The 24,350-nt window shown below is 43.8% G+C and overlaps 2 protein-coding genes across 3 annotated transcripts in view; one reads left to right on the plus strand and one right to left on the minus strand.

The window, feature by feature from the left end:
- The window catches only part of GABRB3 (gamma-aminobutyric acid type A receptor subunit beta3), a 297,693-nt gene that overhangs the window by 197,739 nt on the left and 75,604 nt on the right, over positions 1–24,350 (minus strand). The window lies entirely within an intron of this gene.
- Positions 1–24,350, plus strand: part of GABRA5 (gamma-aminobutyric acid type A receptor subunit alpha5) — a 145,730-nt gene that overhangs the window by 13,096 nt on the left and 108,284 nt on the right. For both annotated transcript variants that reach the window (XM_075265190.1, XM_075265191.1), the window contains exon 3: positions 15,105–15,226. In XM_075265190.1, the coding sequence (XP_075121291.1) occupies positions 15,105–15,226 (122 nt within the window). The remainder of the gene's footprint in view (positions 1–15,104; positions 15,227–24,350) is intronic.

Here is a 24,350-nt window from a genome sequence, read left to right on the forward strand (position 1 = left end):
GGAATTTTTCACACATCAATGTACATGTACAGATGTAGCCATGTTCAGCTGAATGTAATAGCTCACTGTGCTGTCGCTGAATGGGAAAAGGTGAGTAAAAATGGTTAGTAACTGTTTACTTAAAACAGGAAAGTCATGTTAAATTTGGCTACATCTGTAGTTGGATCATTCCTTGTTTGAAATTGTACAGCACAGCAGAATAGGTCGGAGCTGGATAAATAATGGTGATGATGATGATTATACTTTATCCATCATATCTTCAGATTTTTATTACCTCTAGTTCAGTGAATAACATTACTACAGCCCATTTTTCTGCTGCCTCCGATATTTCCTTGTATCTTTCTAAACTGAGAAACTACCCAAACATGAAGGTCATGTCTTAATATAGTCATCACTTTTCCTCTTTTCACTTTGACTTGTTACCTTTTCAAGTCTAACTGCACTGGGATTTTATCATTCAGCATTTCAGTGCCTTTGTTTCACTTCCTGAAGAAAGAAAATTATTCCTAAGCATGAAAACCTATATTAAAAACCCTACAATCTGGAATCATAACTGCCTTGATTTCAGATGTAATAGTTCTAACATCACAGCATATTATAAGGGATATGATTCCTTGTAATGGAATTTAACAGAATAGAACATATAGATAGAATCTCACATATTATACCTTACCTTTTCAGATAAAAGAAAAGCCTTAAATTAAATTGTTTTGCATTATTATTACTATTATGATTTCAGATCACAGCCAGTAGGCCTTTATGAATTATTGGTTTGGTGTCCAAATTTCCCTATAGGAATCCTATCTGAGCCATGGGTTATTTCCAAGTAGTTATACTTACCTAAAGATGAGTCCGATGAGTTTCATCAGTTATATTGCACATATATGTTGGGTTAATGCAAAGTGATGTCAGGCTGTACTGCCCTGGCTTCATTGCTGGACTCTGCGTTGATAATTATTTTCTCTACGCTGGCAGAAGGATCTATTGGTGTTTTTATTTCCTAAGTTTAGACAACAGGTTTCCTTTAAAAATGCATCAAGAAGTTGCCAATGAAATGTGTCCATGTAGTATCCTTAAATTGTGGCATGGTAGATACCACTGTCTTCTTCGTTGTCACTCCACATGTATGCCAGTGTTTTAAGCACAATAATTCCTATTATCTTTAATAAATTTGGCATATTTTATGTCCCTCATTATTAGAGATGAGCAAACAGTAAAATGTTCGAGATTCAATATTCGTTTCGAGTAGCCCCTCAATATTCGACTACTCGAATCGAATATCGAATCCTATTATACTCTATGGGGGGAAAATGCTTGTTTCAGGGGTAGGCAACGTTCGATCAAATTACACTTACCAAGTCCACGAGTGAGGGTCGGGCTGGATCCTCCGAGAAGTCTTCTCCGTGCAGCATCCCCGCGGCGTCTTCCGGCTCTGAATTCACTCTGCCAGGCATCGGGGCTGGGCAGAGCCGACTGCGCATGCCCGCACTACAAGCGGGCATGTGCAGTCGGCTCTGCTCAGGCCCGATGCCTGGCAGAGTGAATTCAGAGCCGGAAGTCGCCACGGGGAAGCTGCACGGAGAAGACTTCTAAAGGTAGGAGAAGAACCAGCGTTGATTGGCCAACTGTATACCATTTGGCCAATCAATGCTGGTTCTGCATCGAACTTTTCCATTCGAATAGCGAGTGGTACTCGATCGAGTATGAGTATTTCGAATACTGTAGTATTCGATCGAATACCTACTCAATCGAATACTACTCACTCATCTCTAGTTCCTATGTGTTGCTCGTGCATCGGCCATGCTTCTGCAGTTCCTTTCATTAAATGAATAGGAGCCACAGAAGCATGGGCCACAAAATAGGACAGGAATAGGATCTATTCTATCTGATGCAGCCTGGACTGAAAATCACGGTCGTGTGTATGGGCCCATAGAAAAGATCAACGTCAATCATATGTTCTTATAACTACTTCCCTCCAAGAGCGTACAATTTACACTGACACTTCTGAAAGTCTCTACTTTTGTGATCATTTAGATTCATTACTTGTTTAACTGCATTGAGGATAAGCAATGGATGTCTGTTTGGGAGCGTTCTGACCCTGGCACCTTCATGATCAGCAGTAATAGGGGTCCATGGGGTTCTCTGAAGTGCCACAGTCTATTTACTACTATAACAGAAACTTCCACACATGGACAGTGCTATGTTAGTTTGGTCAGTTGATGGCCTGAGCCCTGGTTCATACAATTACAAGACCACACTTTAATAGCATATCAAAAAGACCAACTATCTTAAACCCATGTATTTAACAGTTTTACGTTTTTGCTACCATACCACATTACTAGAGATGAGCGAACACTAAAATGTTCGAGGTTCGAAATTCGATTCGAACAGCCGCTCAATGTTCGTGTGTTCGAACGGGTTTCGAACCCCATTATAGTCTATGGGGAACAGATACTCGTTAAGGGGGAAACCCAAATCCGTGTCTGGAGGGTCACCAAGTCCACTATGACACCCCAGGAAATGATGCCAACACCTCTGGAATGACACTGGGACAGCAGGGGAAGCATGTCTGGGGGCATCTAACACACCAAAGACCCTCTATTACCCCAACATCACAGCCTAACAACTACACACTTTACACACTCAATACCACCTCTCTGACAGTAGGAAAACACCTTGAAACATGTGTATTTGGCACTTGCAGTGAGGAGAGCTTGTCACCAGCAGTGAATTTGGCCCTTGTAGTAAGTTGAGGTTGGCACCAACATTTGTTTTGAAAATCAGGGTGGATTGAGCCTCTAACCAGCAGAGTTTGGGCAAATTCATGGTGGAGGGAGCCTCTAAAAACCCCAGTTTGGACCAATTCATGGTGGAGGGAGACTCTAAAAACCCCAGTTTGGACCAATTCATGGTGGAGGGAGCCTCTAAAAACTCCAGTTTGGACCAATTCACGGTGGAGGGAGCCTCTAACCAGCCCAGTTTGGGCAAATTCATGGTGGAGGGAGCCTCTAACCAGCCCAGTTTGGACCAATTAATGGTGGAGGGAGCCTCTAACCAGCCCAGTTTGGACCAATTAATGGTGGAGGGAGCCTCTAACCACCCCAGTTTGGACCAATTCATGGTGGAGGGAGCCTCTAACCAGCCCAGTTTGGACCAATTCATGGTGGAGGGAGCCTCTAAAAAACCCAGTTTGGACCAATTCATGGTGGAGGGAGCCTCTAAACAGCCCAGTTTGGGCAAATTCATGGTGGAGGGAGCCTCTAACCACCCCAGTTTGGACCAATTCATGGTGGAGGGAGCCTCTAAACAGCCAAGTTTGGACCAATTCATGGTGAAGGGAGCCTCTAAAAACCCGTTTGGACCAATTCATGGTGGAGGGAGCCTCTAACCAGCCCAGTTTGGGCAAATTCATGGTGGAGGGAGCCTCTAAACAGCCCAGTTTGGGCAAATTCATGGTGGAGGGAGCCTCTAACCAGCCCAGTTTGGACCAATTCATGGTGGAGGGAGCCTCTAACCAGCCCAGTTTGGGCAAATTCATGGTGGAGGGAGCCTCTAAACAGCCCAGTTTGGGCAAATTCATGGTGGAGGGAGCCTCTAAACAGCCAAGTTTGGACCAATTCATGGTGAAGGGAGCCTCTAAAAACCCGTTTGGACCAATTCATGGTGGAGGGAGCCTCTAACCAGCCCAGTTTGGGCAAATTCATGGTGGAGGGAGCCTCTAAACAGCCCAGTTTGGGCAAATTCATGGTGGAGGGAGCCTCTAACCAGCCCAGTTTGGACCAATTCATGGTGGAGGGAGCCTCTAACCAGCCCAGTTTGGGCAAATTCATGGTGGAGGGAGCCTCTAACCAGCCCAGTTTGGACCAATTCATGGTGGAGGGAGCCTCTAACCAGCCCAGTTTGGGCAAATTCATGGTGGAGGGAGCCTCTAAACAGCCCAGTTTGGGCAAATTCATGGTGGAGGGAGCCTCTAACCAGCCCAGTTTGGACCAATTAATGGTGGAGGGAGCCTCTAAACAGCCAAGTTTTGGGAAATTCATGGTGGAGGGAGCCTCTAACCAGCCCAGTTTGGACCAATTCATGGTGGAGGGAGCCTCTAACCAGCCCAGTTTGGACCAATTCATGGTGGAGGGAGCCTCTAAACAGCCCAGTTTGGGCAAATTCATGGTGGAGGGAGCCTCTAAAAAACCCAGTTTGGACCAATTCATGGTGGAGGGAGCCTCTAATTAGCCCAGTTTGGACCAATTAATTGTGGAGGGAGCCTCTAACCAGCCCAGTTTGGACCAATTAATGGTGGAGGGAGCCTCTAACCACCCCAGTTTGGGCAAATTCATGGTGGAGGGAGCCTCTAACCAGCCCAGTTTGGACCAATTAATGGTGGAGGGAGCCTCTAAACAGCCAAGTTTTGGGAAATTCATGGTGGAGGGAGCCTCTAACCAGCCCAGTTTGGACCAATTCATGGTGGAGGGAGCCTCTAAACAGCCCAGTTTGGGCAAATTCATGGTGGAGGGAGCCTCTAACCAGCCAAGTTTGGACCAATTCATGGTGAAGGGAGCCTCTAAAAACCCGTTTGGACCAATTCATGGTGGAGGGAGCCTCTAACCAGCCCAGTTTGGGCAAATTCATGGTGGAGGGAGCCTCTAAACAGCCCAGTTTGGGCAAATTCATGGTGGAGGGAGCCTCTAACCAGCCCAGTTTGGACCAATTCATGGTGGAGGGAGCCTCTAACCAGCCCAGTTTGGGCAAATTCATGGTGGAGGGAGCCTCTAAACAGCCCAGTTTGGGCAAATTCATGGTGGAGGGAGCCTCTAACCAGCCCAGTTTGGACCAATTAATGGTGGAGGGAGCCTCTAACCAGCCCAGTTTGGGCAAATTCATGGTGGAGGGAGCCTCTAAACAGCCCAGTTTGGGCAAATTCATGGTGGAGGGAGCCTCTAACCAGCCCAGTTTGGACCAATTCATGGTGGAGGGAGCCTCTAACCAGCCCAGTTTGGGCAAATTCATGGTGGAGGGAGCCTCTAAACAGCCCAGTTTGGGCAAATTCATGGTGGAGGGAGCCTCTAACCAGCCCAGTTTGGACCAATTAATGGTGGAGGGAGCCTCTAAACAGCCAAGTTTTGGGAAATTCATGGTGGAGGGAGCCTCTAACCAGCCCAGTTTGGACCAATTCATGGTGGAGGGAGCCTCTAAACAGCCCAGTTTGGGCAAATTCATGGTGGAGGGAGCCTCTAAACAGCCAAGTTTGGACCAATTCATGGTGAAGGGAGCCTCTAAAAACCCGTTTGGACCAATTCATGGTGGAGGGAGCCTCTAACCAGCCCAGTTTGGGCAAATTCATGGTGGAGGGAGCCTCTAAACAGCCCAGTTTGGGCAAATTCATGGTGGAGGGAGCCTCTAACCAGCCCAGTTTGGACCAATTCATGGTGGAGGGAGCCTCTAACCAGCCCAGTTTGGGCAAATTCATGGTGGAGGGAGCCTCTAAACAGCCCAGTTTGGGCAAATTCATGGTGGAGGGAGCCTCTAACCAGCCCAGTTTGGACCAATTCATGGTGGAGGGAGCCTCTAAACAGCCAAGTTTTGGGAAATTCATGGTGGAGGGAGCCTCTAACCAGCCCAGTTTGGACCAATTCATGGTGGAGGGAGCCTCTAACCAGCCCAGTTTGGACCAATTCATGGTGGAGGGAGCCTCTAAACAGCCCAGTTTGGGCAAATTCATGGTGGAGGGAGCCTCTAAAAAACCCAGTTTGGACCAATTCATGGTGGAGGGAGCCTCTAATTAGCCCAGTTTGGACCAATTAATTGTGGAGGGAGCCTCTAACCAGCCCAGTTTGGACCAATTAATGGTGGAGGGAGCCTCTAACCACCCCAGTTTGGGCAAATTCATGGTGGAGGGAGCCTCTAACCAGCCCAGTTTGGACCAATTAATGGTGGAGGGAGCCTCTAAACAGCCAAGTTTTGGGAAATTCATGGTGGAGGGAGCCTCTAACCAGCCCAGTTTGGACCAATTCATGGTGGAGGGAGCCTCTAAACAGCCCAGTTTGGGCAAATTCATGGTGGAGGGAGCCTCTAAAAAACCCAGTTTGGACCAATTCATGGTGGAGGGAGCCTCTAATTAGCCCAGTTTGGACCAATTAATTGTGGAGGGAGCCTCTAACCAGCCCAGTTTGGGCAAATTCATGGTGGAGGGAGCCTCTAACCAGCCCAGTTTGGACCAATTCATGGTGGAGGGAGCCTCTAACCAGCCCAGTTTGGACCAATTCATGGTGGAGGGAGCCTCTAAAAAACCCAGTTTGGACCAATTCATGGTGGAGGGAGCCTCTAAACAGCCCAGTTTGGGCAAATTCATGGTGGAAGGAGCCTCTAACCAGCAGAGTTGTGGGAAAGCAGGGTGGAGGGAGCCTCTAACCAGCAGAGTTGGTGGAAATCAGGGTGGAGGGAGCCTCTAACCAGCAGAGTTGGGGGAAATCATGTTGGAGGGAGCCTAGTATTAGCAGAATTGTGCAACGCTTATGGTGGATGAGTATGAGGATGCGGAGGAATTGGAGAGGTTGAGTACAGACATGGAGTTTCATGTTGGGGTGCTTTACACAGGTGGGCACAAAAATGAAGGCTCTATCCAGTGGTGGTTCATTTTTATCAAAGTGAGCCGGTCGGCACTCTCAGCTGACAGACGGGTGCGCTTGTCAGTGATGATGCCACCGGCTGCACTGAACACCCTCTCAGATAGGACGCTGGCGGCAGGACAGGACAGCACCTCCAAGGCATATAGGGCAAGTTCAAGCCACAGGTCCAACTTCGACACCCAATACGTGTAGGGCGCAGAGGGGTCGGAGAGGACAGGGCTGTGGTCGGAAAGGTATTCCCGCAACATGCGCCTATACTTCTCACGCCTGGTGACACTAGGACCCTCCGTGGCGGCACTTTGGCGAGGGGGTGCCATCAAGGTGTCCCAGACCTTAGACAGTGTGCCCCTCGTTTGTGTGGACCGGTGAGAACTTGGTTGCCTACTGGAGGAACTGCCCTCCCTGCCGCCAACGTCACATGCTGGAAACATCTCCATCATATTCTGCACCAATTGCCTGTGGCAAGCATTGATGCGATTGGCCCTCCCCTCTACCGGAATAAAAGACGAGATGTTGTTTTTATACCGGGGGTCAAGGATAGCAAAGATCCAGTACTGGTTGTCCTCCATGATTTTGACAATACGCTTGTCGGTTGTAAAGCACCCCAACATGAACTCAGCCATGTCTGCCACAGTGTTAGTTGGCATGACTCCTCTGGCCCCACCGGAAAGTTCAATCTCCATTTCCTCCTCATCCTCCATGTCTACCCATCCGCGCTGCAACAATGGGACGATTCGAAGTTGCCCGGAAGCCTCCTGTATCACCATCACATCATCGGACAACTCTTCTTCCTCCTCCTCCTCCTCCTCCTCCTCCATTAAACGCAGTGAAGCGGACAGATGTGTGGACCTACTCTCCAGCTGTGACGGATCGGATGCTATCCCTAACTCCTCTGTGTGATCTGAGTTATCCCTGATGTCAATCAGGGATTCTCTCAGAACACACAAGAGCGGGATTGTAAGGCTCACCATCGCATCCTCAGAGCTCACCCTCCTTGTGGACTCCTCAAAGACCCGTAGGATGTCACAAAGGTCTCTCATCCATGGCCACTCATGGATGTGAAACTGAGGCAGCTGACTTTGTGGCACCCTAGGGTTTTGTAGCTGGTATTCCATCAAAGGTCTCTGCTGCTCAACCACTCTATTCAACATCTGAAACGTTGAGTTCCAGCGTGTGGGGACGTCGCACAAAAGCCGGTGTTGTGGCACATGCAGGCGTTGCTGGAGAGATTTTAAGCTAGCAGCGGCTACTGTCGACTTGCGAAAGTGGGCGCACATGCGCCGCACTTTCACCAGTAGCTCTGGAACATTGGGGTAGCTCTTTAGGAAACGTTGCACCACTAGGTTGAAGACGTGGGCCAGGCATGGAACATGTTGGAGTCCGGCAAGCTCCAGAGCTGCTACCAGGTTCCGGCCGTTATCACAAACGACCATGCCTGGGCCCAGGTGCAGCGGCTCAAACCATATTGCCGTCTCATCGAGGAGGGCATCCCTCACCTCGGAGGCAGTGTGCTGTCTGTCCCCCAAGCTGATCAGCTTCAGCACAGCCTGCTGACGTCTACCAACGCCAGTGCTGCAACGTTTCCAACTCGTAGCTGGGGTCAATCTAACAGCGGAGGAGGAGGCGGTGGCGGAGGAGGAGGCGGTGGCGGAGGAGGAGGCGGTAGAGGAGGAGGAGGAGGGGGGTGTTCTTCTCGTGTCCCTGCCAGGAATGTTAGGCGGGGAGACGAGGTACACCGGGCCAGTTTGGGAAGCAGTCCCAGCCTCAACTACATTCACCCAGTGTGCCGTCAGTGAAATGTAGCGTCCCTGTCCGCATGCACTTGTCCACGCGTCGGTGGTCATGTGGACCTTTGTGCAAAGCGCGGAACTAAGGGCCCGCCTGATGTTGAGTGACACGTGCTGGTGCAAGGCGGGGACGGCACACCGGGAGAAGTAGTGACGGCTAGGGACGGCATAGCGAGGTGCCGCAGTTGCCATCAGGTCCAGGAAGGCGGGAGTTTCAACAAGCCGGAACGCCAACATCTCCTGGGCCAGCAGTTTAGCGATGTTGGCGTTCAAGGCTTGCGCGTGTGGGTGGTTAGCAGTGTATTTCTGCCGCCGCTCCAATGTCTGAGAGATGGTGGGTTGTTGTAAAGAAACGCCTGATGGTGCCTTTGATGGTGCAGGAGAAGGAGATAAGACAGGACCAGGGGAGGATGAGGTAGAAGTCAACAAAGTGGCGGAGGCAGATGAAGTGGTGTCCTGGCTCGTCCTCTGGAGTGCATCGCCAGCACAGTCAGCAGTGGCAGTGGCAGAGGCAGAGGCAGAGGCAGTGGCAGTGGCGTGAACGGCAGGCGGCCTTTGTCCTGCCGTTGCTGCCTGCCACTGATTCCAGTGCTTGGATTCCAAATGACGGCGCATTGAAGTGGTGGACAGGTTGCTCTTCTCAGAGCCCCTAATCAATTTCGAGAGGCAAATTGTGCAGACAACACTATATCTGTCCTCGGCGCATTCCTTGAAAAAACTCCACACCTTCGAGAAACGTGCCCTCGAGGTGGGAGTTTTTCGGGGCTGGGTACGAACTGGAACATCTTGGGAGATTCCGGGTGTGGCCTGGCTTCGCCTAAGCTGCTGACCTCTGCCTCTGCCTCTAGCTACCCTTTTTGGTGCTGCACCTGCCTCAACATCCACACTACTTTCCCCGCTTGACATCCCCCCTGTCCAGGTCGGGTCAGTGTCCTCATCATCCACCACTTCCTCTTCCAACTCCTGTCTCATCTCCTCCTCCCGCACAATGCGCCGGTCAACTGGATGCCCTGACGGCAACTGCGTCACATCATCGTCGATGAGGGTGGGTTGCTGGTCATCCACCACCAAATCGAACGGAGATGGAGGAGACTCTAGTGTTTGAGCATCTGGACACAGATGCTCCTCTGTTAGGTTCGTGGAATCGTGACGTGGAGAGGCAGGTTGAGGGACAATGAAAGGAGCGGAGAACAGCTCTGGGGAGCAGGGACAGTTTGGGTTATTGTTCTGTAAAGCTTCGGAATTTTGGGAGGAAGGAAGACAAGACTGTTGGGTAATAGGAGGAGAGGAGGCAGAGTCTGACTGGCTGCTGGACAATGTGCTGTAAGCGTTCTCTGACAGCCATTGCAAGACCTGTTCCTGGTTCTCGGGCCTACTAAGGTTTGTACCCTGCAGTTTAGTTAATGTGGCAAGCAACCCTGGCACTGTGGAGTGGCGCAATGCTTGCTGCCCCACAGGAGTAGGCACGGGACGCCCTGTGGCTTCACTGCTACCTTGCTCCCCAGAACCATTCCCCCGACCTCGCCCACGGCCTCGTCCACGTCCCTTTCCGGGAGCCTTGCGCATTTTGAATTCCTAGTTAGAAATTGGCACTGTATACCAGTAGTAAAAATTGTGGGTGCACGTAACCCCAATATATTCTTTGAATTCCCAGTCAGACAATGGCACTGTATACCAGTAGTAAAAATTGTGGGTGCACGTAACCCCAATATATTCTTTGAATTCCCAGTCAGAAACTGGCACTATATGGCAGTAGCAAGAAATGAGGGTATTTGTATTCCCAATATACTCTTTGAATTCCCAGTCAGACAATGGCACTGTATACCAGTAGTAAAAATTGTGGGTGCACGTAACCCCAATATATTCTTTGAATTCCCAGTCAGAAACTGGCACTATATGGCAGTAGCAAGAAATGAGGGTATTTGTATTCCCAATATACTCTTTGAATTCCCAGTCAGACAATGGCACTGTATACCAGTAGTAAAAATTGTGGGTGCACGTAACCCCAATATATTCTTTGAATTCCCAGTCAGAAACTGGCACTATATGGCAGTAGCAAGAAATGAGGGTATTTGTATTCCCAATATACTCTTTGAATTCCCAGTCAGACAATGGCACTGTATACCAGTAGTAAAAATTGTGGGTGCACGTAACCCCAATATATTCTTTGAATTCCCAGTCAGAAACTGGCACTATATGGCAGTAGCAAGAAATGAGGGTATTTGTATTCCCAATATACTCTTTGAATTCCCAGTCAGACAATGGCACTGTATACCAGTAGTAAAAATTGTGGGTGCACGTAACCCCAATATATTCTTTGAATTCCCAGTCAGAAACTGGCACTATATGGCAGTAGCAAGAAATGAGGGTATTTGTATTCCCAATATACTCTTTGAATTCCCAGTCAGACAATGGCACTGTATACCAGTAGTAAAAATTGTGGGTGCACGTAACCCCAATATATTCTTTGAATTACCAGTCAGAAACTGGCACTATATGGCAGTAGCAAGAAATGAGGGTATTTATAACCCCAATATATTCTTTGAATTCCCAGTCAGACAATGGCACTGTATACCAGTAGTAAAAATTGTGGGTGCACGTAACCCCAATATATTCTTTGAATTCCCAGTCAGAAACTGGCACTATATGGCAGTAGCAAGAAATGAGGGTATTTGTATTCCCAATATACTCTTTGAATTCCCAGTCAGACAATGGCACTGTATACCAGTAGTAAAAATTGTGGGTGCACGTAACCCCAATATATTCTTTGAATTACCAGTCAGAAACTGGCACTATATGGCAGTAGCAAGAAATGAGGGTATTTATAACCCCAATATATTCTTTGAATTCCCAGTCAGACAATGGCACTGTATACCAGTAGTAAAAATTGTGGGTGCACGTAACCCCAATATATTCTTTGAATTCCCAGTCAGACACTGGCACTATATGGCAGTAGCAAGAAATGAGGGTATTTGTATTCCCAATATACTCTTTGAATTCCCAGTCAGACAATGGCACTGTATACCAGTAGTAAAAATTGTGGGTGCACGTAACCCCAATATATTCTTTGAATTCCCAGTCAGACACTGGCACTATATGGCAGTAGCAAGAAATGAGGGTATTTGTATTCCCAATATATTCTTTGAATTCCCAGTCAGACAATGGCACTGTATACCAGTAGTAAAAATTGTGGGTGCACGTAACCCCAATATATTCTTTGAATTACCAGTCAGAAACTGGCACTATATGGCAGTAGCAAGAAATGAGGGTATTTGTATTCCCAATATATTCTTTGAATTCCCAGTCAGACAATGGCACTGTATACCAGTAGTAAAAATTGTGGGTGTATATAGCCCCAATTCTATTGCTAGGGGACTTGCAGGGTATTTCTGGGGTGAAGGTGGGGGGGCACACCGTTGGAACGGGTATCGGGGTATATATCGGGTATACGGGAATACACTGACAGTGTATTCCATTCAGGATCCTGGGAAAGCTGGGTTGCGGCGATTGAGCCCGTCAGTGCCACGTTACACTGACAAGCTTCTCCCTGGAATTTAGCTCTTATAAGAGCTGTTGATTGTCTTCTCCTTCCTATCCTAGCCTGTCCCTGCCTACCCAGAATCTAAGCCCTAGCTAGCTGGACGGAAACCTCCGTCCTCGGTGAATTGCAAGCTCAGAATGACGCGAAGCTGGGCGTCGCTGTTCTTTTAAATTAGAGGTCACATGTTTTCGGCAGCCAATGGGTTTTGCCTACTTTTTTCAACGTCACCGGTGTCGTAGTTCCTGTCCCACCTACCCTGCGCTGTTATTGGAGCAAAAAAGGCGCCAGGGAAGGTGGGAGGGGAATCGAGTAATGGCGCACTTTACCACGCGGTGTTCGATTCGATTCGAACATGCCGAACAGCCTAATATCCGATCGAACATGAGTTCGATAGAACACTGTTCGCTCATCTCTACACATTACATATCAAGCTAAGGTAGTAAGCATTTGTCTGAGCTTGGGCTCCATGGTGACTCTTAGTCTTAGTCTTACCCAAATGTTTATGTGTCAAGGAAAGCTTATGATGACCACGAACAATGGTAAAATGAATGCAGTGCAATAGTCAGAGTGACCTATAGTTTTACCATACATGACCAAAAGATACCATGGAGCCATGGCCTACAATCTGTCTACATACATTCCTATGTAAACATACTAATAAGAATTATTTCACAAATGACCAAGAAACATTGATAATTTCTTCCCAGAAATTGAACCTTATTATATTACTTCATACAATTATTGACCTAATAGACTTGAATCTTTTGAGATTATCTTCAAAAATGTACCACAAGGACATATGCAAAATAATATTCCAGCATCTGTTAAATATGGATGATGTTTTATGTATTTGTTCTTGTTAAAAAATATAAAACGTAGCAATAGATCCCCAGAGGGGTTGATATATCAAACTCAATTACACACGCTAACATTACATTTCTGTCAGGAAGTTATTGCCTGGAACAGCTGTGTTCTCCTGTAACAGAATTTGATGATTTGCTACAGTGTTTCGGTGCTATTTATCTGCTTCATACTACGGTTACAGATGCTGAACTAGCATCAGCAAATGATTCCATTACATTTTATCTGCACACACATTCAGCAAGGCAACATATTAGACAAATGGAAATTGCATTTACAGACAAGATTCAACATTTAAAAAATGGTTGTGTCTAATTCATGTACTTTACTAGCAATATGCAGTATGTAAAGCTACACAAATATATGACTGCGACACAACGCATATTGTATGGTCCAGATTCCGCTTGAAGATTTCCATTGATGGAGCGCCCACCACCTCCCGTGGCAGCCTATTCCACTCTCTCACTACCCTCACTGTCAGAAAGTTTTTCCTAATGTCTAATCTGTATCTCTTTCCCTTTAGTTTCATCCCATTGCTTCTTGTACTTCCTTGTAAACTGAAGACATATGAAGTCAGGGTTTTTTTTATTCAACTGTAGGGATGCTGTGTTGGGTGGGATATTGGGGAGGAATCACAGCAGGGGAAACAAAGTCCAAACAGCCACCACAATGCCCAGAAAGCACTTGTGTATACAGTATGGAGACAAACACTTTTCATGAAAATAAACCAACAGGACTGAAAAATAAAGGCATTGTTGGACCTAGACCACTTCACACTGCAAAGTACTGGGACTCATTGGACATTGCATACTCATCGATTGGACTTATACTCACCTTTCGTTACCTCTTCTGGGCCACATCATGGCATCTACTGCATTGTGTTTTCCTCCTTGCTGAATCTGTCGCTTTTCTCTGATGTCATGCACTCTGGGGTCATGGCCGAGGCATGTGATTGGGCATAACAAGTTTTTTTTTATTTTACACATCTCCCGTGGGCCTCCTGCTATTATACTCTGGGGTCTGAAGAGAATATAACAATTTAGCCAAGGCAGACATTTTAGTTCATCCAAGATTAATTTCAAATTGTTCGGTTTTGTTAAAAAATGAACAATCTGGAATATTTGGGTCAAATCCAGTTAGTTTGGAAGTAGACATAACTATAGATTGCTAAGCCACGTCACAGAGTGCAGAGCAGACAGAAGCAGTCAGGGATTGGCTAACAGGTGAACTTGTCAGGTCTATGGGCTATACCCGATGCAATAAAAAAAAGTATACAGCAGCCTGGAGAAACAGGAACCACACAGTGTGAACTAGAGCCAAGCCAGAGGCATAGTATCCTGACAGTGCGCAACAAGGGGCACCATTGACCACTACGATAAATTTGGCATATTTGAGACTTGTTACTCTATTGTAGCCGGGGTTGAAAAACATACAGCTGATACAAAAACTTTTTTAAATTCCTGTATAGAGGTGGTACAGTAACTTTTGTTACAAAGTCTATGACACAATATGGACTCTGTGAACCAATTATAGGAATTACAACTTTGCATTACATGTATCCATACAAACCAAACAGTCTGTAGATCAGATACATACGCCAAACAGAGATCAATGTCAATATGTATCACAAACTACTTCATATTAAACAAGTAGCACTTTTGATTTTTGGTCATGTGACATATTTAAATAAATGTATGTAAACCTCTCAATAAATCTGACTTCATCTTTCTAAACTTACTGAAGTAGTGACAGCATGAACCATAGCTGAAAGCGGATATTAGAAGATTATGCAAGTTTTACATGTATGGCTAATAGATACAGTATTTTCATAATGGATGTCCTGTAATTACACTAATTATACTCTTATTACATTATGCTATTATTTTCCGCTTGCCCTAACATGAGGAGCTGTAGATTACCATAAAGTATATTGTACTGCTATTATATTTCACAATTATAATTAAGAAGAGCATATGATTGAGATCATTTATATTCGTTTGTTGGATTAAATACTTGGTATATAAGGAGATTAGAAAAGTAGTGATCCAAATATTAAGAAAGTAGCAATCCAAAGATCAAACCACTGGTCCAAACAATAGACACACACAGGCACAGATCAAAGCTGACATTTACAGCTTAGGAGAGATGTGTCTATATGTGTGTACAAAATGTAATAGATTTTAGGATTTTAGCATTAAATATTGAAGATTATGTATTTTATGAGAAAAAAGAAAAAATCAAAGTTCCAGTATATAAATCCCTAAAATGACATTCTCGTCTATGTTAAAACAGCACTTCACAGATGACTACTGCTTCAATAAAAGAAGACACAAACGATAATATCACCATATTTACCAGAATACTTGATGGCTTGCTGGATGGCTATGACAATAGACTACGGCCGGGGCTTGGAGGTAATGAATTTTTATGTATATTTATGAGGTACTTATGAAAACTGTTAAAGCACCAGTATAAAGATTAAGACTTAGCCATGATCATAGCATGCTATAAGCTGCACCGTATTGTTAAAGTCACTTCTTAGTTATAGAGGTGGATTAGAAGCAGCTCTTCGCTGTCTCATGTGCCTCCTTCCCTCTTACAGCATATACTTTATGGAGACTGAGGAGACATGAGTAGTTCATGTTGCTAGACAATTCACCTGTATGCTGAAATTGAAAACCTATTTCTGGCTGAGGCCCCACATTGCGGAAATGCAGCTTTGTTTGTTGCAGGTTTTGATGTGTTTTTTTTTTTTTAGCTAAATCCTGGAGTGGATTGAGCAGATGGTAGAAGTATAAGAACTTCCTATATATTTCCCATTCTTTTTGTAGCTATTTTTGGCTTTGGCTAAAAAATCGCAACAAAATCTGCAATAAAAAAAGCAGTTTTTCTGCTACTTGGAGCCTCAGCCCAGGGGTGAACCTAGCCTTTTTGCCACCTGAGGCGGATGACAGAAAGCCGCCCCCCCCCACGGCAAAAAGGCTAGGTTCACCTCTGACTACACACAGGTAGTCTAAAAATTGTTTACATTTTTGGACCGCACGCTGTGTAGTGATCAACTCCCTCCCCCCCACCGATGTCCGCTTACCTGCAGCTCCCTGTTCTTCTTAGTCCGGTCCTCTGTCCAGTCTTCAGAGCGCCCCCCCCCCCCCACCTAGGACACGGGCACACGTCGGGTGCGGACCTGATTACGTGGCCACGTCACCCGTGTGGGGAGGAGGGGGCGGAGCGGAGGGGGCGGCGTTAGCAGGCAGGGAGAGGACCTGCTCTCTGCTAAGCGTGAGGGGCGGCTGCTGGAGCATCGCTGCTAATAGGTAAGTTATTATGTTATTATGCGTCCACAGGGCCTCCCCAATCCACTGCTTGCTTCCTGTGCCGGGCTGCCGAGACGGTGACACTAAGCCAGTCCAGGACAGCTTGTCTTGGACTGGCTTAGGTCAGTAAAAATAATGCTACCCCCCCCCCCAGGGCCCTCAGCCTTATACTTGCCCAGTAAAAATGTGCTACTGACAACATACAGATGTAACTGTTGCCCACTGCACACTGTAAAAATGGTGTAGCATGCCTGAAAAGTTTGGCAATTTATTTAATTTGTATTAAAGTATAGACCAATTGAGGCAGATTTATTAAGACTGGTGTTTCATACGCCATTGATAATAAATGCCCCAACCGGCGAAGAGCACTACTTATTTATAAGGACGCTCTGGTCTCTTCATAACTGAGTCCTATGCCCATGCGCCTGAATGGAGGTCTTTGCCAGTTTTGAGTTATATGAATAATATGTTGGGTTGAGGCCCCTGACCTCACCTCCCCATTCTGCTCACATTCGTACAAGCAAGGTACAGAACAGGTATCAGTATTGATAGATTTTCTCAATTATGTACAAACATGTATTATCCCAAGCAATTATTCTTGTTACAGCAAATGTCCATTTAAAAAATGCTACATCTGTATTTTGTAATTGTATGCATGAAAAATGTCATTGTCTATTATTATACCAAATATAATATTAGTTATTTTATTTACATGACACTAACATATTTGATAGCACAAATCAGAGGGGACATGAACAGACAATAACAGACATTATAGTGTAATAAAAGAATTAATATATCAAACATTAGGAGTGAGGTTCCTGCCAAAAAGAGCTTACAATCTATTAGAAAATAGGGGTAACAGAAAAGGTAAGAGGGCTTCTTTGGTGCAATGGTGCCACCATCTTTTAATTTAAAAAAAAGTTCATAAAACAAGTTGTATGATGCTAGGTTCACACCTGAGTTCGGGTTTCTATTTGGGGGTCCGCTTGGAGACCCTCCTAAATGGAAACTTAATCCGCTAAAAAAAGCTGTTACCCGTCGAAACACAAGGACCCCATAGGGACAGAAAATGTGGAGAGAAAAGCGCTGCTTGGAGGACTTTTCTCTCTGTATTTTTAAAGTAGAAGGGAGAATGAAATTCCCAGGTAAAGTGCAGGCGCAGGTTTGAACCTAGCCTGAGTCTGTTACCAGTTTATATGTGAACATACTGAACTAGTAACTTCTATATCGAGGGGTAAAGTTCGGAGAAGCAACGCAGTAAAGATAACTGAGGAATAACATAGAAATGATAGCTTAGAATAAGAAATGTTAGCTTAGTGTAGGAAATGTGACCAGGTAGTGTACATAAAAAAAAAAGAAAAAAAAAAAAAAAGGTTTTTAGGGAAAAGTTGAAGCTCAAGGTTGGGTAATAATTTATTGTTCAGGGTAGTACAATCCAGAGCACTGGTGTAGCTTGATAAATGTATTGGAAACAGGGAATGTTTAGATACTTTTATGGTGCAGGTGATGTGAGCATGTAAGTGACTGAGCATTTCAGGTAAGGGAGAGACGGACTTAAATATAACTCCAAGACAGTGGACATATGGCCTTGGCGTTATGATTAGAGATGAGCAAGTAGTATTCGATCGAGTAGGTATTCGATCGAATACTACGGTATTCGAAATACTCGTACTCGATCGAATACTACTCGCTATTCGAATGGAAAAATTTGATGCAGAACCAGCGTTGATTGGCCGAATACTATACAGTCGGCCAATCAACGCTGGTTCTTCTCCTACCTTTAGAAGTCTTCTCCGTGCAGCGTCCCCGCGGCGTCTTCCGGCTCTGAATTCCCTCTGCCAGGCATCGGGCCTGGGCAGAGCCGACTGCGCATATCTGCGCTACAAGAAAATGGCCGCTTTGACTGTAAGCAGCCATTTTCTTGTAGTGCGGACATGCGCAGTCGGCTATGCCGAGGCCCGATGCCTGGCAGAGGAAATTCAGAGCCGGAAGACGCCGCGGGGACGCTGCACGAAGAAGACTTCTCAGAGAATCGAGCCCGACCCTCACTCGTGGACTTGGTAAGTTCTATTTGATCGAATGTTGCCTACCACTGAAACGAACATTTTTCCCCCATAGAGTATAATAGGGTTCGATATTCCATTCGAGTAGTCGAATATTTAGGGGCTACTCGAAACAAATATCGAATATCAAACATTTTACTGTTCGCTCATCTCTAGTTATGATAAGACCACCAAAATAGAAATATGGAAAGATAGATATTGGGGTTTAGATTGGTTAGTAGGGCTATAACATTTTTTCCCTCTGTTATACTAATATTTCTTGTAATAAATAATACATTATTTTTATGTTTTTCTTTTAGCATGTTTTTTCTTAATTTTAATATCAGAGAAGATGTAAAGAAAAAAGGAGGGAAATGTTCTTCACATTTTTCATTTTTTATAGCGCAAAGTACTATAATTATCCTTCTTGTAATGTCATCTACAATATTTTTTTGTGGATGACATTTATTGTTCTGTCACCAAGGTGGCACTAGAATCTGTGATGTGGGTATGATAGGAGCATTTTTTTTTTCACTTAATTTTTTTTTGCCTCTTTAAATTTTTAATTTTTTTTAAACACATTGTGCCCCTATTAAGTCTTAATAGACCTTTGGCAGGCATTTTAATATCACTTTTTTTTCTTTTTTGCTCTAGGACAGGGGTGGGCAATTCATTTTCCCATAGGGCTGCATAAGAAATTGAAATTATTCTAGAGGGCTATGCGTGCAGCTGCAAATTTAGCTCCACCCACTTCTATTTTGACTCTGCCCATTCTCACACACAGACACACACTCTCCACCCTGCATCTCACATACCCCTCCCCTCTCAGTACTCTTAGGGCAAACACCACACATGTCTCCATCTTCTTGCACTGTCCTGCCGGCACTAAGACACACCTCCCTAGTCATGTGATGTCTGACATCACACAGGTCCTCTCAATACAGTAGTACAAGTTTTCCCCGGTCACTCCCTGCTGTTATAAGAATGGGGGTGATCAGAAGAAAGGTTTCTTAAGTAAAACACTAAAGGAACATAGTGGGACATGCAGGGAGATGCGCGGGATTGAAGTATAAAAGTGGGACTTTCCCGCTAAATGCGGGACACTTGGGAGCTATGCTTTTATCCCTCAAGCTATGCGGGCCAGACAAAATCTGTCAGAGGGCACTCATTGAACACTGTGTACACAATGATCCAGAAGGCAGGGTTGGTAATAAAAAATTAAACTTAGTACATGTAGGGTTAAGAGTGGTGTATACGATGTTGTGATTTATTATGTTCAATAATAAGACTATAACTACTCCCCCATCTTCTCCATACTCTGTTGTCTTTATCTAGTCACCTATTATTCTCATGAGTCACACTTAGAAGACTAGAAAATTATGTTAAGAGAAATGTACAAGCCTTAAATCGACATGTATCAAATATATTATATATATATATATATATATATATATGATTAAAAAAAATGCAAATGTGTTATATAGTGAAAACTATATGTCAATCTCACCAGTCTTCATTACTTCAGTCCCATATTTGCTGTGGCTTTATGTAGGCCAGGGTTAGCATTGAATCATCTGTAAAGACTACTATCTCAACAAATATGACATGTTCCCATGATTGCTAAGACTCAATATAGGCAATGTGACAAAAAGATTGATACTAAACTGATACTACTATCTGGACATTCATAAAGCATCCACTATAAATAAGACTGTCAGATCTAATAAAATGTTTAATACATGCAATCACATGTCCTAGGGTGATAATTAAAAGGTTAGGAGAATGCTTCCTGCCGAGAATACTGAAGAGCTTGTTCAGGAGGCCCTTACTTCTTGGACAAGGCTTATTGGAGTATTGTGGACAGATAGAAATTTGCTGGCTCATTTTAGAAATTAAAATTTGAAAAAGGGAACATTGTAAAAATGGTACAGTTTAGCATACATCATACAACTGTATATTAGAGAGGAACCAGTGGTCATTGTGTAGAACTGGAATATAATCTTATTTGCTATGAACAAGTAGCATGCTGATATGATGTTCTCAATGCTTTTCTATGCACTATATTTGGGAGCTATATAGAAATATAAAAAAAGAATAATCCATCCTAACCGAGAAATTCTCAATCAATTCCTAATATCTTTGGTTGCTTGCTCATTATACATTTATGATGAAAAATATCTTGTGAGTGATCTAGTTGTCATGTCCAATTGCATATATATATATATATATATATATATATATATATATATATATATATACAGTGGGACAAAAAAGTATTTAGTTAGTCACCAATAGTGCAAGTTCCACCACTTAAAAAGATGAGAGGCGTCTGTAATTTACATCATAGGTAGACCTCAACTATGAGAGACAAAATGAGAAAACAAATCCAGAAAATCACATTGTCTGATTTTGTAAGAATTTATTTGCAAATTATGGTGGAAAATAAGTATTTGGTCAGTAAAAAAATTTCATCTCAATACTTTCTTATATATCCTTTGTTGGCAATGACAGAGGTCAAACGTTTTCTGTAAGTCTTCACAAGGTTGGCACATACTGTGGTTGGTATGTTGGCCCATTCCTCCATGCAGATCTCCTCTAGAGCAGTGATGTTTTGGGGCTGTCGCTTGGCAACACGGACTTTCAACTCCCTCCAAAGGTTTCCTATAGGGTTGAGATCTGGAGACTGGCTAGGCCACTCCAGGACCTTGAAATGCTTCTTACAAAGCCACTCCTTCATTGCCCTGGCGATGTGCTTTGGATCATTGTCATGTTGAAAGACCCAGCCACGTTTCATCTTCAATGCCCTTGCTGATGGAAGGAGGTTTGCACTCAAAATCTCACGATACACGGCCCCATTCATTCTTTCATGTACCCGGATCAGTCGTGCTGGCCCCTTTGCAGAGAAACAGCCCCAAAGCATGATGTTTCCACCCCATGCTTTACAGTAGGTATGGTGTTTGATGGATGCAACTCAGTCTTTTTCCGCCAAACACGAAAAGTTGTGTTTCTACCAAACAGTTCCAGTTTGGTTTCATCAGACCATAGGACATTCTCCCAATACTCTTCTGGATCATCCAAATGCTCTCTAGCAAACTTCAGATGGGCCCGGACATGTACTGGCTTAAGAAGTGGGACACGTCTGGCACTGCAGGATCTGAGTCCCTGGCGGCGTAGTGTGTTACTGATGGTAGGCTTTGTTACATTGGTCCCAGCTCTCTGCAGTTCATTCACTAGGTCCCCCCGCGTGGTTCTGGGATTTTTGCTCACCGTTCTTGTGATCATTTTGACCCCACGGGGTGAGATTTTGCGTGAAGCCCCAGATTGAGGGAGATTATCAGTGGTCTTGTATGTCTTCCATTTTCTAATTATTGCTCCCACAGTTGATTTCTTCAATCCAAGCTGGTTGCCTATTGCAGATTCAGTCTTCCCAGCCTGGTGCAGGGCTACAATTTTGTTTCTGGTGTCCTTTGACAGCTCTTTGGTCTTCACCATAGTGGAGTTTGGAGTCTGATTGTTTGAGGGTGTGCACAGTTGTCTTTTTATACTGATAAGTTTAAACAGGTGCCATTACTACAGGTAATGAGTGGAGGAAAGAGGAGACTCTTAAAGAAGAAGTTACAGGTCTGTGAGAGCCAGAAATCTTGATTGTTTGTAGGTGACCAAATACTTATTTTCCACCATAATTTGCAAATAAATTCTTACAAAATCAGACAATGTGATTTTCTGGATTTGTTTTCTCATTTTGTCTCTCATAGTTGAGGTCTACCTATGATGTAAATTACAGACGCCTCTCATCTTTTTAAGTGGTGGAACTTGCACTATTGGTGACTGACTAAATACTTTTTTGCTCCACTGTATATTGTAAATGAGTATAGGGAACTATCTAATGATCTTAGGGGAAATTCCTTAGAAAGATTCTTTGCTGTAAGAGCAATAAGACTTTGGTAGTCTCTGCCATAGAATATTATAATTGATAAATTTAAAGGATTCAAGGGAAGGTCTGCATGTTTTTCTTAAACACTTCCGGACCGCCCATAGACTATATACGTCCGAATAGTGGTTGCCTAGTTCTGACAGGACGTACCAGTACGTCCAATCAGAACACAGCAGCTGCACGGAGATCGTGCAGCTGCTGAAGCTGGAAGTCGGCCGTAACTTCAGCTGGAGCTCCCAGAGAGAAGACAGGGAAGGCTTATTACCTCCCCTGCCTTCTCAATCGCTGTGTATACAGCGAGCAATGAGCGCTGTATACACGGCTATAGGCACTGCCATGATCCGGCCGCCCTCTGACCCGGCAGTCACATGATCCGCCGGGCTCAGTGTCTTACAAGAGCTCCTGGGTCTTACAGGCCCCAGATCAGCTCTGTATACTGTGTATACAGCATGCAGGAGGCTAAATGTAGCAGCCTCAGTTATAGGAGAAATCAGCCTCCCTAATAAAAAAAAAAAGTGATCAGATGTCCCCAAAGGTCTCTTATGACCTTATGGGGACACAATCTGAAAAAAATAAAAAAATAAATAAATAAATAAATAACTAAAATATAATAAAAAGTTAAAAAATGAAAATAAAATAATTTTAAAAAATAAATAAAATAATACGCTAATAGAATGCCGTTATTAAAGGTTATAGCCCCACCCCCGACAACACCATTCAAAATAAAAATTATCGTAACAGAGAGGAAAAACTGTTTTATAAAGTTTTTTAGTAGTGTTTTTTGTTATTAAAGAAAAAAAAAAAAGAAAAAAAGTGAAAACCAGACACAATTTCCCTCCTATTATGTTTATATTTTCCCAGATATAAAAAAAATTAAAACACATTCGAAAATAAAAACAACACAAAAATAAAGCCCTATGTGTCCCCGAAAAAAGACGAAAAAATTAGTTGAATGAAACATACGAGAAAAATGTTACAGCCCTCAAAACTGCACATATAAAAAAAACCGAAAATGTGTCTGGTCCTGGACCACAAATTGGCCCGGCACTGAAGTGGTTAAAGAGATATAATATCACTTTCTATTTACTTGATTGGGTCATTGATTCAAAGATTATTATAATTGTCATATTTTATTTTAGGAACTCACATGTTATTATTGGCTCTGGATCCACACTGCACAGTAGTGAGTTCTACTACAGTAGATGGACTTTTATGCTTTTTTCTTTCTACTTTTCTATGTTGTGCATACAGTAGTATATATTCCTGCTTTATTTTGGTGGTTTAACGCATGTTCTGTATGTACTGTACATTTAATTGGACCAAGAAATTGTAATTAAATCACTAATACAACAATGTGATAAAAAACCATTGTGACTGTAATAGCCCCTTCACACAAGGACACCGGCCGCCTGTTTTTCCACTGTGTTAATGTGTATTTCTGAGTAATGCTGGGACAATACGTAGCATCAGCACAGAATGCTTCTTTATTGTATGATTTCCAGATTATAGACCTCTCTACCACTGAATGTGCTAATGGTTACTTCCCTGTACTAAAGGGGACCTAAGGATACCTGCACTACACAGTCCATGACAAACACTGCAATACGCTTTATCTTTATCTCTGTTTCTAATTTTAGGTTATAGCATAGAATGTTCTTATTGAAATAACTGGTTCACTCAGAAAAAGCAAGTCCTTTGTTGTGTATACAAAACTATTAATCTTATGTGCTTTTTACAAATTCTAAATAAGAAATGTACAAAAGCCTTTATATGGTGTACAAGAGACTGGGCAGCTGGTTAGATTTTCCTCGTCTGAATGTTATAGATTGCTTTACACTTTTTATACATATGAAAAAGGATGAACTTTAGTAACCAGTCCGCACCAAACTGTATTCATTAAATAAGCTTTAGTAACCCCTAATAATATTCCATTAGTATTAAAGTGTTAACTATGTATTTAAGAATGAATTAGCAATGTTAGGAATATTATCTGCAAGCCACATCTTTTGTATTCCCTTTCTTGCTTGTTGGGTTAGCTTTATTGTACTCTTCTTTTGTATGGGATGTGTGGATATCTTATATATTTTCTTAATGGATAATTTTCTCATGAAGACAAGCTCCCTAGTAAAGACAGTCATCCCAGTGATTATCTAATCCCTTTGGGTCCAGCCCCATGAGCAGAGAACCCCACTAGAGATGTCTACACCCTTAACATAGTTCACATTTGGCTAATGAATCCAATTTC

The sequence above is a fragment of the Leptodactylus fuscus genome, chromosome 2 (assembly GCF_031893055.1).
Source record: "Leptodactylus fuscus isolate aLepFus1 chromosome 2, aLepFus1.hap2, whole genome shotgun sequence".
Classification (NCBI taxonomy): domain Eukaryota; kingdom Metazoa; phylum Chordata; class Amphibia; order Anura; family Leptodactylidae; genus Leptodactylus; species Leptodactylus fuscus.